We start from the raw sequence: 16,339 nt of genomic DNA on the forward strand, positions 1-16,339 counted from the left end.
GTTTTTACGCTAACATGAGGTGTTTTTTTGTCTTTTTTGAAAAAGAGTTTGCTGAATAAATTCATGCTACTCACACAGCTGATCAGCTGTTTCTGCTTCCAGGATGTATATTGTGTTTGTCTCCTGACAGCATGAAACATGGCCATTCCTAGCTGACATGAAAGAACAATTAAAACTTGCCCAATGGAAACAAATTCCTGAAGACCTCTCTCCATTTCTCTCTCATGGCTGGTTATACGGCCAAGCCAATTTTTTTTTTTTTTGTTTCTAGTTCACCACCTCTACTTCTTCTACTCTGTCTGCTGGCGGATTACAGCCATGTGTAGCCTACAGCGCCAACTACTGACCAAACTACTCTGTAGGCGAGTCTACATGTTCAAACCAGTCGATTTGAAACACGCATAAAGCGCTTTTTTTTTTTTTTTTTGCGTCAATGTTCAATTGAACGAAAACACAACTTTTGATAATGAAGAACTAACAAGAATCTCTCAGCTAGTTTTTATGGAACTTTAACTCAGAGCTGCTTTCATCCTGTCCTGGATTCATTCTGCATTTTCATCCGATCAGTTGACATCAGAGTTTCTTTCAAAGTTCCATGATTTCATCTGATTTCACCAGAATCCAACCCGGTGGCACCGATGACAAGCCTTAAAAATAATTATATAGAAATAGACAATCTTACTGCTGATGGTCTCGTTTACTTATGTGGGTCATATCGAGGCATCAGTATTAAATTGAAACATTTTTATAAGCAGTTAAAAGTTCCTCAGTGTCACTTTAAGAAAGGACACCTGAAGATAAGAAACTGAATCCTCCTCATGCTCAATGCTCTTTAGATCTGATGGTTGACGAGGCATATGTTAATGACCAGCATTGAAAAAGGGGCCGTTGTCGTAAAAATATGGAAACCAACCTAAACGTGTGGCTTCCCAGAACCTGAATTTTTAAGAACCCTTGCGAGGGCTTTAGTAGTCGCTTCCACCGTGTTTCCACTGTATTTTACAAACAACACATAACTATGTCATTGTTATGTGCTGTTTGCTATGCGAGTGAAGCCAGCGGCTGTGGAACAGACCACAATGAGGAATTGTTATTGGTTTCCTTTCATGTCTTTGCTGAATCCAGGAACGTGCCAAAACGGGGATTTCAGTCTGCTCCACTGTATGCACTGGGACCCTTTATTTTCCCAAAATCATATACGTGTTTGATTTCCATTTGTGCTAAATACTCACACATCATCTGCTCAACCATTTGGTTTCTAACTGCTGACTCTGTTGCACATTTAAGAAGCTGGAAACGTCAAAAGTTTGATATTTCATTCATTTATTATTACACTAGTGGCCCATTCATTTTCTATCGATCAACTAACTGATTAATCGATTTAACAATTTTTGTTGTACCTCAGTTCAGTTTTTGCCTCAGTTTTCCTGTATCTGAAGAAATGTCTTAATGCCACGGATGTGTTGTCAAATTGGGGAATTTCTAAATTTGTTTGTGTTTTAGTGTTTCTTTTCATGTCTGTGTTGTCGAAGTGTTGAAGTTGTTCGGCCTTGACGAGTCAACGCACTGCAAAGTAAGAAAACTCAAGCAAATGGACGGACGCATTGGATTCACATGTTATTGCAGATATCTGCTGTGCTTATTATCATGATAATATCTGAATCATGCCTTCACAATGTCCGAATAAGCCAAACAAAACTGACATTTTAGGTGATTTTCCAACAACACTGACGGATGGCTGTCTTTGATGACAAACCATGGCAACAACTCCCGGCCTTGTGTGTCCCCTTTTAGTGTCCCCTGGAACCAGTATTCGTTGCAGCGCTTTGTGTTCCTAGTGCTGCGCATGTGTTGTATCAAGCTCAGGCTAAATGTTAGCACCACCTTGGTCCTCCGGACTGTCCATTCACATGGAGACATTAAATAAAACTCAATAGGCTTTCAAATAATGAAGTTTTCAATTTCGATTCACATTTCACCTCGCTAAAAAAGACCAGGACCACTTCTTTCGTCGTGTGCTTCTTGTGATCTGACGCAGAGAAAGAAATGTGAAAATGTCAAAGTGGGTGGAATTCCCCCTTTCAGCTGAAAATCACGTTTCCATTATTTTGTCCTGCTCTGTGGATGTTTGTGGACACATTTGGACACATAACTTCCTGGGGACATTCCCGTTTTTTGTCTTTTTGCCTCATCAGACCGTTTCTCCCTCCATCCTGTTTCCTCCAACTCTCCTCTTCCCTTTCAAACGCTTCTTAACCCAACAACCTCTGTATCATATGTGCTCATCTATCACTCCCTGGGTGGACTCCTGCCCTGGGAGGTCAAAGGTCAGGGTCAGCTACAGAATAGCAACCAAGGACATTAAAGTAAAGTTGTCATTAGAGGAAGTGTTTTACTTTTCCAGGTTTTTTTTTCTCCTACAGTTGTAAAATGTAACTATTATATTCTACAGTAGCTTTGACAATGGCGAATGTTTTTAACGTGCACTCTAGCCTTGGAAAAAGCTCTAAAGGTGTCGCTGTCTCCCGTCTCAGGTGATCAACGTGGACGGCAGTAACAGGCAGACTCTGCTGGAGGACAAGCTGCCCCACATCTTCGGCTTCACCCTGCTGGGGGACTACATCTACTGGACAGACTGGCAGAGGCGCAGCATCGAGAGGGTCCACAAAGCCACGGCCGTGCGAGAGATCATCATCGATCAGCTGCCAGATTTGATGGGGCTGAAGGCCACCAAAGTGACAGAGACGCATGGTAAGGGGGACAGGTTTTTCAGGGGATTTACTGAACAGCCGTGAACTGAACATGAGAAAAAAAGATTTGTGAAATAAACGCTGACACTGTCAATCCGTTTCCAGGTACAAATGGCTGCGCGGAGGATAACGGCGGATGCAGCCACCTTTGTTTCTGGTGTCGGCAGGCTGTTAACTGCGCCTGTCCCATGGGGATGGAGCTCCTCTCAGACCTGCAGTCCTGTGTGGTGCCGGAGGCCTTCCTGCTCTTCACCAACAGGTACGCCTACCTGTCCACCTGCAGTAGAGCGGGAAAAAAACACCTGCTTGATGTTCTACTGTTTCTGTTACCCGCTTTTAGTAAAGATGACATTCATCAGTCACAAAACATCAGTAAATCTTCTTCACTGGCCTAACTGTTTTATTCGGTTACGCATCTCAATGTATCGCATCAATGTTTCTATATAACTGCACATGGCTACTTTTTCATCAATTAACACAAGCAATCAGATAAATCCAAACTCCATTTTTATTTAGAAAGTGCAATAAAAAATCTGCCATAATATAAAAAGCTGCATCTATATCAATCATCTGTGTGAGCCATCAACATTACAAAAAAAATAAGCTTTTCACATAGCAGCTCTATGTCTATGGCTTTATACACTGCATAAATTAGCCTAGCAGCTAGCAGACTGTAGTTAGTTAGTTAGTTACTTTTCCGTACTCGTAGCTCTTGTACTCTTTACTTACAGTTGTGTGAAAAAGTGTTTGCCCCCTTCCTGATTTCTTATTTTTTTGCATGTTTGTCACACTTAAATGTTTCAGATCATCAAACAAATTTAAATATTAGACAAAGATAACACAAGTAAACACAAAATGCAGTTTTTGAATGAAGGTTTTTATTATTAAGGGAAAAAAAAAATCCAAACCTACATGGCCCTGTGTGAAAAAGTGATTGCCCCCCCCTGTTAAAACATAAATTAACTGTGGTTTATCACATCTTTGGAAAGCTGAGTTCAATTTCTCTAGCCACACCCAGGCCTGATTACTGCCACACCTGTTCTCAATCAAGAAATCACTTAAATAGGACCTGCCTGACAAAGTGAGGTAGACCAAAAGATCCTCAAAAGCTAGACCTCATGCTGCGATCCAAAGAAATTCAGGAACAAATGAGAAACAAAGTAATTGAGATCTATCAGTCTGGAAAAGGTTACAAAGCCATTTCTAAAGCTTTGGGACTCCAGCGAACCACAGTGAGAGCCATTATCCACAAATGGCGAAAACATGTAACAGTGGTGAACCTTCCCAGGAGTGGCCGGCCGACCAAAATTACCCCAAGAGCGCAGCGACGACTCATCCAAGAGGTCACAAAAGACCCCAGAACAACATCCAAAGAACTGCAGGCCTCACTTGCCTCAATTAAGGTCAGTGTTCATGACTCCACCATAAGAAAGAGACTGGGCAAAAAATGGCCTGCATGGCAGAGTTCCAAGACGAAAACCACTGCTGAGCAAAAAAAACATAAAGGCTCGTCTCAGTTTTGCCAGAAAACATCTTGATGATCCCCAAGACTTTTGGGAAAATACTCTGTGGACTGACGAGACAAAAGTTGAACTTTTTGGAAGGTGTATGTCCCATTACATCTGGCGTAAAAGTAACACGGCATTTCAGAAAAGGAACATCATACCAACAGTAAAATATGGTGGTGGTAGTGTGATGGTCTGGGGCTGTTTTGCTGCTTCAGGACCTGGAAGACTTGCTGTGGTAAATGGAACCATGAATTCTGCTGTCTACCAACAAATCCTGAAGGAGAATGTCCGGCCATCTGTTCGTGACCTCAAGCTGAAGTGCACTTGGGTTCTGCAGCAGGACAATGATCCAAAACACACCAGCAAGTCCACCTCTGAATGGCTTAAGAAAAACAAAATGAAGACTTTGGAGTGGCCTAGTCAATGTCCCGACCTGAATCCGATTGAGATGCTGTGGCATGACCTTAAAAAGGCGGTTCATGCTCGAAAACCCTCCAATGTGGCTGAATTACAACAATTCTGCAAAGATGAGTGGGCCAAAATTCCTCTACAGCGCTGTAAAACTCATTGCCAGTTATCGCAAACGCTTGATTGCAGTTGTTGCTGCTAAGGGTGGCCCAACCAGTTATTAGGTTTAGGGGGCAATCACTTTTTCACACAGGGCCATGTAGGTTTGGATTTTTTTTCCCCCTTAATAATAAAAACCTTCATTTAAAAACTGCATTTTGTGTTTACTTGTGTTATCTTTGTCTAATATTTAAATTTGTTTGATCTGAAACATTTAAGTGTGACAAACATGCAAAACAATAAGAAATCAGGAAGGGGGCAAACACTTTTTCACACAACTGTAGTTAAAGGCACAGCATCTCTTGACAAGGTTAACAACGGCCACTGTTTTGTTTCATGTTTCTTTAACTCTTTCGTCGTCTCACTCTTGACTTGGTTTCACGCCCGTTTCAACTTCTGTTTCAGCTTAAGTGGCTTTGCCTCCAGCCCTGCCTTTTTCATGACCCCGAACAGCAATAAATGTGTGTGAAAACTGAATGGATTAGTGTCGGTGAGGTCCTAACTCGCATTAAATGTGCAAAATGCTATGTTTTTCCCTCAGGGATAACATCAGGAGTATCTCTCTGGGTACCAACAGCAACGACGTGCCCATTCCTCTGACGGGAGTGAAAGAGGCCTCCGCTCTCGACTTTGATGTCTCTGAAAGGAGAATATACTGGACAGACATACAGGCCAAGGTGGGCTGGAGGAATGTACTGATGTTTGAGGGGGAACTCAAGTTAAACGCAAATCATTAAATTGTATTCAAAGGTCCAGTGTGTAGGATTTAGGGGCATCTATTGGCAGAAATGTAATAAATATGTAGAGATTAGCTGACTTATCGGTCATTTTAGTTTTAGACGTCATAAGATTTCTTAAATTTGTTTGTCCTGTTTTTCATGCTGATTGACTTATTTGTAAGAGAATTATGAACACATCTCTGCGAAGCAAAATATTTAAAGTGGTGCTTTAGTGTGATTCTTTGTGGGGAAAATAAATCATCTAATCGAAACAAAATTGTATAAGTGTTAGTCGACGAAGGATTTCTTTGGTCGAGGACGGCTCAATAACTTTTCATTAGTTTATAATCACCTGAAAATAGGAATTGTTGTGTCTTCGTTGGCTTAGAATAAGCCGTTCATATCAACATCATGGACATCAAACACTTACTCTAAAGAGAGACATTGGCATTTTTGCGTCGGCCATCATAGCTCCTCTACACACTTGGCACACATTATTAGTTTTAGTTGGTTCCAATCTTCAAATTAGGATGTTGATTATGTGTATTTCTATTCAAATTTATGTTTTTGGCTTATTTAGGATTTCACGACTTTGAACTGAACTCTCACTCCTTTCTCTTTCTCTCAGACAATCAGCAGAGCATATATGAACGGCAGCTCTGTAGAACATGTCATAGAGTTTGGGCTGGACTACCCAGAAGGCATGGCCGTCGACTGGATGGGTCGCAACATCTACTGGGCCGATACAGGCACGAGCCGCATCGAGGTGGCCCGGCTGGACGGCCAGTACCGTCAGGTTCTGGTCTGCAAGGATCTTGACAACCCGCGCTCGCTGGACAACCCTCGATCACTGGCGCTGGACCCGGCCAATGGGTAGGAATGGGAACTCCAACATTTAGGGGCCATGTTGTGTTTTCTTTGTTGGGCCTTCAAATTCACGGCTGTGTCCCAATTTAAAAAATAGTCCTACTTTTGGAATGCTGCAGCATTCAACACATATCATGTGTCAGGGAACAACCAATCACAGCTGCCAGATATCTTTTCTTTCTTCTGTAAATAACAGTCTACGGTAAATAGATGGAGGAGAAGTTAATCATTTAATCGAAGGACTAACCGGAGCTCTATCTGTCCCACAGAATATTTTACTTGCTACATCTCAATAGCAATATGTGAATGGCTCATTAAAAAACTGGCGGACATATTGGTCAAATTTGCTAAATTATGCAAAACATCTACAGCCTGGTCATTCGGCTTCCCTTGTGTATTTTCAACATTCCACTTCCAACATGGACAAGTGTGTGAAGTACAGTGTGTGGCTTCGAAACAGTTTGTGGAACAGCCCAGTGGAAGTGAGTCACTGTGAGACACCTGTATTACGCTGGAGGTCCGCGTCTTTCAAGGGCACGAGTTGGTGCCAATGACTTCATGTAGCGTGTCTGTTCACTCCTTCTGAGGCAGTGATGTCACATTGTTGGTATGTAGGTACAACAGCCAGCTTCCTGCCTCTTTCCCCCCCATAACCTCCAGCCGAGAGAGGGATGCTGCTAATAAGCCTCTTTGTTATAATCACTGTTCATCCTCGGCCAAACCACCTCGAGACACTCTCATTCACCTCTGTGTGTGTGTGTGTTTGTGTTTGCGTTAAGTACCTGTGCCAGCGTGTCAAATTCCCTCGCACATGTCACTCACTCGGTGGTATCTCGATGAAGTAATTGGCGCAGGACTGTCAACACGCGCGCCCGTGGGGCATCTGATGTCATTTTATGATCACATACTTATGCACACACGTTAATGAAGACAAGTTGTCTCCTTTCATAGAAGTTAACAAAACAAATTTTTACAAAGTGGAAACAGGTTCTCACTCTGGAATAGATGATCCAATTAGATATTGTATCAGAAAAAAAATGATTTTAGGGAAGCGATAGTAACCCTTTCTGGACTCCCTGTGCACTCGTCCCGGGCTGAAATGGGTGATTTGTCTCCGCAGCTACATGTACTGGACAGAGTGGGGGGGTCGACCTCGTATAGCCAGAGCCTACATGGATGGCAGCACCGTCACAACCCTGGTGGACAAAGTGGGCCGGGCCAACGGACTGACCATCGACTACGTAGACCATCGCCTGTACTGGACTGACCTGGACATGTGCATGATCGAAAGCACCAACATGCAAGGTTCAGACACACGCACCAACAACCACGCACAAGCCATTGGATTGTTGCAGAAAATAATCTCTGTGGCAAACAAATGTTTATGATACTTTCACGTTTTGTTCAGCAAGAGAATCTTCACAGATGAACACCTTTTATCTGATTTTTGAAGCGGGAATGCAATCGCTACAAGTAAAAAGCTAACGTTAGGCTATAAAGGAACTACACCACGGTCACTTGACTTCACCTCTCCACCACTAAGCTAAAGGAGGACGAGTATTCTAGCGATGACGGTTTGTAGTCTCATTTAAACGCTTGTTAGGAACCGCCTTGTTTAAGACACGTAAAACAAATTCAGGAGAGTTTTATATCGTAGAACCAAACGTTAACATCTCTTCAGCTTGTGTTAACCACAGACCTTATTTCAGGCATCTAGCCAAAAACACACATTCAAACGACAGAACCAGAATTCAAACTCATTTCTGGACTTTAGGACTCACTCCTGAAGATATCAAATTGCACACTTATGGCACACACTTTCAGTTAACATCTGAAATGAACATGGTAGCAGAATGTATGTATGTTTCATGTTTCCGGGAGATCCTTAACAAACCCTTCAAGAATATATTAGATTTTTTTAAACATTAGGTCATAAAAAGTCTTCAAATGTCTTGTTTTTAGTTATGATAGGTAATAATTTGGCCTCAGTTGTAACAGTGTTGAACCACCTCATCTCCTCCAGACTATATAGTGTTTAAAGCTCATCCACAAGTTTGACAGGATCACTCAGGATTGGGCGTGGCTTACAAATACGGAGGTGCAGCAGGAAACTGTACAGGACTGTTGACGTCCATCCACAGCTCAGGAGGATAAAATTAATGAATAAGAGCTCAACCATGCTCTGTCAACAAACCTTCTGCTTACTCATATCCAAACACGCACCTCTGACACAGGATTAGAAGTTAGTACACCAGAACACCGACCTGGTTATTGACTACATTGTTGAATTGAGGGTGAAAGTATATTTGAGACCTTGTAAATTGTGTTAAAACCAAAGAGATTTAAGGGTCCAGTCTCTAGCGTTCACTTCTCATGGCCTTATGAGTGAACTTTGACTTAAAAATAATTGGTCGAAACAAATAATTTGTGATACACACAAAGTGGGAATCCATGATGCAGTTAACAATATTAGCATTATCACGACCCATTGAATGGCTTGTGCGTTTTGCACAACCACTGAATAGTTGCTGCCCACCGCGTGTCTATTAGTGAAGGTTATTTACTACCTCATCTCTTTATCTATTTGTCTGTCTTTACCAGACTAATCTCTAAAACTGATGCACGAGATTTGCAGTTCACATTCTCACAGCAGAAGAAATGGGAAACGTACTGATTCAGGAGACTTTATGACCTTTCCTCTAGTGCCACCATCAGGCCAACTCTGTCATTTCAATGAATCTCCTGATGATGAACACACGCCTGATCTCCATTTACTTGTATGCAAATCTGCAATGACGGTGGAGGCTTTGCTTGATGCTCAGATGATGACATGAAGATGTTGTCGTATCTCCTGCAGGCCTTCAGAGGGAGATCATCGTAGACGACCTCCCTCACCCCTTCGGTCTGACTCAGTACCGGGACTTCATCTACTGGACGGATTTTAACCTGCGCAGCATCGAGCGGGCAGACAAACGCAGCGGACTCAACCGCACGGTGGTGCTGCAGGTATGGAACCACTTCGATTTAGGGGTGTCAGCAAATGCAATATGTTATTTTTACAGTTATTGTGATCCTAATGTGTTCTTAAAGAGATATTTAAGGCTTATACATTGGCTCAAAATATCAGTTGGTAAATTCAGAGATACTGAGCCTCACTGTGTCCTCAGGGCCAGCTGGAGCTGATGCTGGACATCCTGGTGTTCCACTCCTCCCGCCAGGAGGGAACCAACGAGTGCTCCCACAACAACGGCAACTGCGCCCATCTTTGCCTGGCCACGCCCGCCGGTGCCCAGTGCCGCTGCGCCTCCCACTACACTCTGAACCCCGATGGACGAAATTGTAGCTGTAAGTACTGAGCTGCTGGGAGAGACGCACAGGCATGTCTGGGAACGGAAGGCCACTGGGTTGAATCCCAGGACTGGACCCTTCCTTTAATAAGTGTAGTTAAGGTGTCCTTGAACAAGGCAGGAAAATACAGTACTGCTGCTCTAAAATAATAGCTGGTGTTCAAATGCTGTTCTCCAGTAAAGGCCAAAACACTGAACAGAGACATGTCATACTCACCACGCTGCTGCTGTTCAAAATGAAGTCATTTAGCCAGAGGTCCAGCCTCAAAGACTAATTTCCCAGCTAATGCTGAGAGTTACTAAACATACGTAAGTTGTAAGTATCAGACACAATGAGGTAGGAAGATCACTGCACTTTTACTAACAAAGTGACTTCAGAAAGATTGTAGAAAGAGCTGGAAATAGGCTGGTTTATGTTTCCAACATATTTTGATATGTCTAAGGTTCAGCTACTTGAAACACTTCACAGTTGAGTTGTAAAACATTAACAGTGAGATGGGTGGAATTGCCAAGGGTTCAAGGATAACACAGTGTTGCACAATGACATGCAGTTGTAGCCAATTTGTTACACAAGAAAAACATGACAAAAACACAAACAAATCGGGGTCCTGTGAGAAGCTACGGGCAGTGACGGCCATGTGTAACGCAACGTGGAGAGGAGGCTAAACAGGTTAGCATAGACGCTGCAGTACAACTGGAGAGCATTTCCTCATTGAAAGAAGAGCAAAGAGAACACTGAACACTGAAAGACGTTTCTCTCTCCAGACGGCTTCGGTAAGAGTTTGATTGACAGGCGGTTCATCCAATCACCTGCCAAATCTTTCCAAACAGTTCTCAATGACAGTTTCTAAGATGATTCTGTGGAACAAACAGTCGGCTTTAGTTAAGACGACGACAACATGAAACAAAAATGACTGGAAGTAAAAGGTGAAAGGATTAACCTCAGTTGCCTCTTGCTCAACAGCCAGCACACAGACTATGTGGCAATCTGCACACACACACACACACACACACACACACACACACACACACACACACACACACAGACTGAAATCCAGCATGCTTGTGTTGCTTCCAGACCTTCCACACATCCTAATTCATTGGACCATCATCCAGAGCGGTTCCAGCTGGTCTAATGTGTTTGTGCGTGTGTCTCGGGCTTCTGTGTTTTGACCCCCGTGTTTGTATTTCACAATAGGCATCGTGCAAACTTCAGCCTTCCCTTGTGAACAACCCTGTGTCCACTCATGGCGCTCACTCCTCTGCCTTTCTGTCTGCAGCTCCCTCTAGCTTCCTGCTCTTCACCCAGAAGGCGAGCATCAGCCGGATGGTGCTGGGAGGGCAGAGTCCCGACATCATCCTGCCCATCCACGTCCTCAGGAATGTCCGAGCCGTCAGCTACGACCCGCTGGACCGGCTGGTCTACTGGCTGGACGGCCGACAGAACATACGCAGGGCCAGAGACGACGGAGCCATGGTACGAAACTCACCCTGAGACACACAGTGACACCTAAACGCTGACATGTCAGATCTTGATAATGGAGTTCTTTTGTGGGACAGTAACTTGTTAGGAGAAGGTTAGGAGGTTTATCCTGATTCTCCTCCCCAAACAAAGTGGTTTACAGAGAATTCTCCTCACCGGAACCAAAACTAACGGTGCAATCAGCAGGTTTTAATCAGTTGGATCACCTGGAAATTTCCAGATTTACTGTGTGGAAGTTGCACTCGATCGCTGTGAGCGGGTTGTTACTAATCACTTCATTACGGGATAGACATTCAGTCTAATGAGTCAGAAACCGTCTTTTGTAAGTGGTCTAGGACTGGTTGTTTTGTTCTGCACCACAGTACATTTACTGCCTTCACAACTGTCCAAATGAACCGCACCAGAGCTTAAAACTGATTGAATGCTGGCTCGTGAAAGCACCTTCACATTAATAACTCTAGCAGGAACCTCTGTATTGTCTTTGATAACCACCTTAACTTAAACCGGCATATTAGTTCTGCTGTGCAATCATGTTTTTCCATTTGAAAAATAAGAAATAGTCAAAAATCTGAAATTTGTTTATCTGCCAAGAACTTAGAAACAGTAATTCATGCAACTCACACAACTAAACCTTGATACACTTCAGCTAATACATAACCAGGCCCAACAGGAGAGAACACCTCACACTGGTTCCCTTCATCAGCTCCCAGTGTCTCTTAGAGTGGATTTAAAAATGTAACCGTCACTTGTAAGGCTTGTTATCGAGGGGGTTTAGCTCCAGAATATGTAGCCGACCTACGAGCCTGAATGCATCCTGAGATCCTCTGGTAGGTTGGTGCTGGCCGTTCCCCGGTCAAACCTTCAAAATAAAGGTCAGCGGGCCTTTTCTGTTGTGGAATGACCAGATCAGGGAACACATCGTCTTCTTTTAAATCACTTTTTTGTTGTTTTATTATCTTTTGTTGTATTAATCATAATATTTTATTAACTGGTCGCTTTTTTATTGTATGTAAAGCTTTTTGTAATGTGTTTTAATGTGCTTTATGTATGAAGGTATTATTTTCATTTTCTCAATGAGTCAGGATTATCTATAAAGCGCCACATGACTAAATATCAAATTGAGTAAAATGTTGAACTCATGACCTTTGATCCGTTTGCAGTCGTCCATGATCGTGAGCAGCAGTGTTCAGCCGGTGGACAACCAGCTCCACGACCTGAGCCTGGACCCCTACAGCCGCCACATATACTGGACCTGTGAGACAACCAACACTGTCAACGTCCAGAGGATGGACGGACACATCGTGGGCGTGGTCCTGAAGGACGACACCGACAAGCCGCGGGCCATTGTGGTCAACGCTGAGAAAGGGTGAGCTCTCCTCCGCAAAAGAATGCACTGTGTACTGTGAACTTACTGGGGTTTCTCTGCAGCTATGAGCTATGTCTCATATCAATGTGTCAACCCCCCCTTCCTTGCAGATACATGTATTTCACCACAGTGCAGGAGCGCTCAGCTAAGATCGAGGGAGCCAGTCTGGACGGGACAGAGAGAGAGTCTCTGTTCACCACTGGTCTGATCAGACCAGTGGCTCTGGCTCTGGACAACAAACTGGGGAAACTGTTCTGGGTCGATGCCGACCTCAAACACATCGAGAGCAGTGACCTGACGGGTGAGTTACCGTAAACAGACATGATTAAAATAAAACACATATTAGTGCACCTTTAAACCCTCTGAACCAGAAGTAGTTTCAGGGTGTTTTTTTTGCTCTTGTCACATTTGTGTGTCTCATTTAAAATTTCACATCAAAAAAAGTGACTTTGATAAAAAAAATTGTTTTGATTCAGGAAGTGTTCGTCACAAATGATACATTCAAGGACAATAATATCTGATTTTACTGTTTCTGGCTATGAAATTTGGCTTAATTTAGGTGTTTTTTTGTGGTTCAGATAAATGAAGAACTACCAAACATAACAGAAATGTACAATAAATACACAATATGTAACACACAGATTCCCCAAACTTGTTGTAAATCTGTTAGCATAAGGAACGCCCTTAAATATTCCATTTAAATATGCTGGTTAAGTTTCATTCACAACAGAGTAAAAGGAAGGAGTTCACTCAGTGGAGCAGCAGTGTCACTGGAGTAAATATTACAGTGAAGCTGCTGTACTGTGACAGGAATAAACGGGAAGTTAGATGGTTAAAAAAAAGTCTACCTAAGCTGAAAAAATGCCGTATCAGATATATATCGATTTGTTTTTTGACTGAATTGGTGGGGACATACTATTTTCTTTCTTCTTATCTGATGAAATCGTTCCACCAGGAGCCAATCGCATTGTCCTCCAGGACTCCAACATTCTGCAGCCGACGGGGCTGACGGTTCTGGGCGATCATCTGTACTGGATCGACCGGCAGCAGCAGATGATCGAGAGGGTGGACAAGTTGACCGGAGACGGACGTACGCGCATACAGGGACGGATCTCCTACCTGACCTCCATCCACGCTGTGGAGGAGATGGACCCACAGGAGTTTGGTACGGACCGTCAGCACTAGTTACTGCCGTGTCCTTTGCAACAGGTTGCATAAGTCAGGCCTTGTTGGGTGGTGTGCAATAATTAGTTTCCTCTCTCCAGCATCCCATCCTTGTTCCCGTGACAACGGGGGCTGCTCCCACATCTGCATCGCTAAGGGCGACGGAACACCTCGCTGCTCCTGTCCCGTGCACCTGGTGCTACTGCAGAACCTGCTGCACTGTGGAGGTGAGCAAGGATTTTGTCATTTTAGGCAAACTCAAGTCAAATTTTATAGATTAGAATAGATTTGATCTTGATGGAAAAACACAAATTGAATGATTAAGAATACAGTTTTGCCCCCCCGAGTCTTCCTGACTGTGCTCATTAGTGATGGGCGGGTTAGTGAGTTGCACCCATCTGGTCGATTATGAGAGCCGATCTGCACTGTTGTGTTGTATGTGACCCAAGAAGAAAAGACACGGACTCAGCACTGCAGTGTGTGTTGTCTGAGTTTGAAAGAGCGAGACAGAGACGGAAAGAAAAAGGTGAAAAAGTGACGGAAATAAGAGATTTGGTCAATTCTTTTATTTTCCAAATGACATTTTAGTCTCCTCTTTTTTCCGTCAACGATACTGCATGTTGATATCGTCACGCTTAACGTTTAATGACATCGGTCTCGTCATCGCTTCGTCATGGAGCCAAAGGTTATTGACGAACATATTCCGTCACAGTGTTTGTTAAACAGAACTGACACTGCCCCACGAGTCTGACCGCCGGGATGCTCCCCATGCTGAACGTATGCTGCCTCCTCTATCTCCCTGTCCATATCAGAGCCTCCCACCTGCTCCACAGAGCAGTTCACCTGCTCCACGGGGGAGATCGACTGCATCCCGATGGCCTGGCGTTGCGACGGCTTCCCCGAGTGCGACGACAGCAGCGACGAAGAGAACTGCCCCGTCTGCTCAGCCTTCCAGTTCCAGTGTGACAAAGGAGGCTGCATTGATGCCCAGCGGCGCTGCAACGGCGAACCGGACTGCGCCGATCACTCCGATGAGCAGGACTGCGAAAGTAGGTTCTCGCACGGGAACTGTGAATATTAGCTTTTAGATGCTACGCTAATACTGTAGAAATGAGGTTCCGAGTCAGTTAAGTGTTCTCGGAGATATAGTGCTGTAATGGATCGGGATTTTTATTTGATCCAGTTAGAAATGACAGCAGGTGGCTCTAAGAGAACCCACACATCCAGCCATGAAGGAAGTCCACAGAAACCTCTCCTGCACTTTACTTTAACAGCCAGTATAGCTCACAGCCTCAGAGTATGTCTGGATTTGCTTGCTTGGAGGGTTCCTGTTCATCAGGTTCATCGAAAACACAATATTCCAGAAAATGCACAGTACTGATAACACTTAACATCAGAAAATGTATAAATTATAGGGTGCTAAAATCATAATTTACAATTATTTTGGTCATTATTGACATTGCAATTACTGTATGTAAAGTGGCGATCTCAAAGATTTAAATAAGATTTAGGTCATCTCTCACGAAGGAGGTCACACAAAGGTGATTGACCCCATGGCCCTCTGATGAAAGTATTGCAATATTTATACATTTGCAGTATTAACAACTGGGCGGGAATAAAAATGCTTTATTATAGTTTTTCGCCATTGTACACACACAAAAAATGGACCAATGCACACAATTCTGAAAAACAGCATGTTAATATCGCATTTCAGACGCAGCCAAAGGCCGCATAAAAAACTATAGATATGAATGGTGATGACGCGGTAAAAAATTCACACACAAAGAATGGTAAACGAGAAGGGGTCCGTGTTTCAGGACGGGTCGGTAGGTAGGCCGGGGCTTTACATCAATATTATATCAATATTGTGGTTCAAGACTAGACGTCATCTTAGATTTTGGATAACATAAAATGGCCTACGTGTTGTTTGTTTCTGGCTTTAAAGGCTGCATTGCAGTAATACAATGGTGTTATTTTCTGAGCTTACTGGACTGTTCTTGCTAGTTTATTATCCGTTATAATCATTTTTTTTACCACATTACTGATGATCGTTTATCAAAAATCTCATTGTGTGAATATTTTGTAAAAGCACCAGTGGTCAACCCGAAAATATTGTCTCAATATCATTATATACAAGGTGTTTTGTCAAAAATATAGTGATATTATATTCTCCCCATATCGACCAGCCCAGCACACCAAACAAACATCCCTGACCTGCCGAGCCGGACGAAAGCACACGCTGTAAAGACGAGGAGTGCGCTGGATTTATAACACAAGACAAAACCAGAGCATCATTGAAAAACGGAATGCGGCAAAAATAGTCTTGTTTTCATAATCGTTGGAAGACAAAATCTTAATTTAAAAATAAAACTTAATTAGTAGCCCAGCCCTATTATAAATACATTTATGATCAACATACAGTTGTGTGAAAAAGTGATTGCCCCCTAAATCTAATAACTGGTTGGGCCACCCTTAGCAGCAACAACTGCAATCAAGCGTTTGCGATAACTGGCAATGAGTCTTTTACAGCGCTGTAGAGGAATTTTGGCCCACTCATCTTTGCAGAAT

The 16,339-nt window shown here is 43.2% G+C and overlaps 1 protein-coding gene across 1 annotated transcript in view; it reads left to right on the plus strand.

The window, feature by feature from the left end:
- lrp5 (low density lipoprotein receptor-related protein 5) overlaps positions 1 to 16,154 on the plus strand; it is a gene marked incomplete at its 5' end in the record, with an annotated part of 34,153 nt that extends 17,999 nt beyond the window's left edge. Inside the window, 13 exons of the mRNA XM_031868105.1 lie at positions 2,535 to 2,751; positions 2,856 to 3,009; positions 5,367 to 5,502; positions 6,173 to 6,417; positions 7,532 to 7,716; positions 9,269 to 9,417; positions 9,579 to 9,756; positions 11,039 to 11,235; positions 12,402 to 12,607; positions 12,718 to 12,908; positions 13,563 to 13,772; positions 13,873 to 13,998; positions 14,584 to 16,154. Coding sequence (XP_031723965.1) covers positions 2,535 to 2,751; positions 2,856 to 3,009; positions 5,367 to 5,502; positions 6,173 to 6,417; positions 7,532 to 7,716; positions 9,269 to 9,417; positions 9,579 to 9,756; positions 11,039 to 11,235; positions 12,402 to 12,607; positions 12,718 to 12,908; positions 13,563 to 13,772; positions 13,873 to 13,998; positions 14,584 to 14,852 — 2,463 coding nt within the window. The remainder of the gene's footprint in view (positions 1 to 2,534; positions 2,752 to 2,855; positions 3,010 to 5,366; positions 5,503 to 6,172; positions 6,418 to 7,531; positions 7,717 to 9,268; positions 9,418 to 9,578; positions 9,757 to 11,038; positions 11,236 to 12,401; positions 12,608 to 12,717; positions 12,909 to 13,562; positions 13,773 to 13,872; positions 13,999 to 14,583) is intronic.
- Positions 16,155 to 16,339: the final 185 nt, after the last annotated feature.

Source organism: Anarrhichthys ocellatus, unplaced genomic scaffold (genome assembly GCF_004355925.1).
Source record: "Anarrhichthys ocellatus isolate YVR2014 unplaced genomic scaffold, GSC_Weel_1.0 scaffold41, whole genome shotgun sequence".
NCBI classification, from domain to species: Eukaryota; Metazoa; Chordata; class Actinopteri; order Perciformes; family Anarhichadidae; genus Anarrhichthys; species Anarrhichthys ocellatus.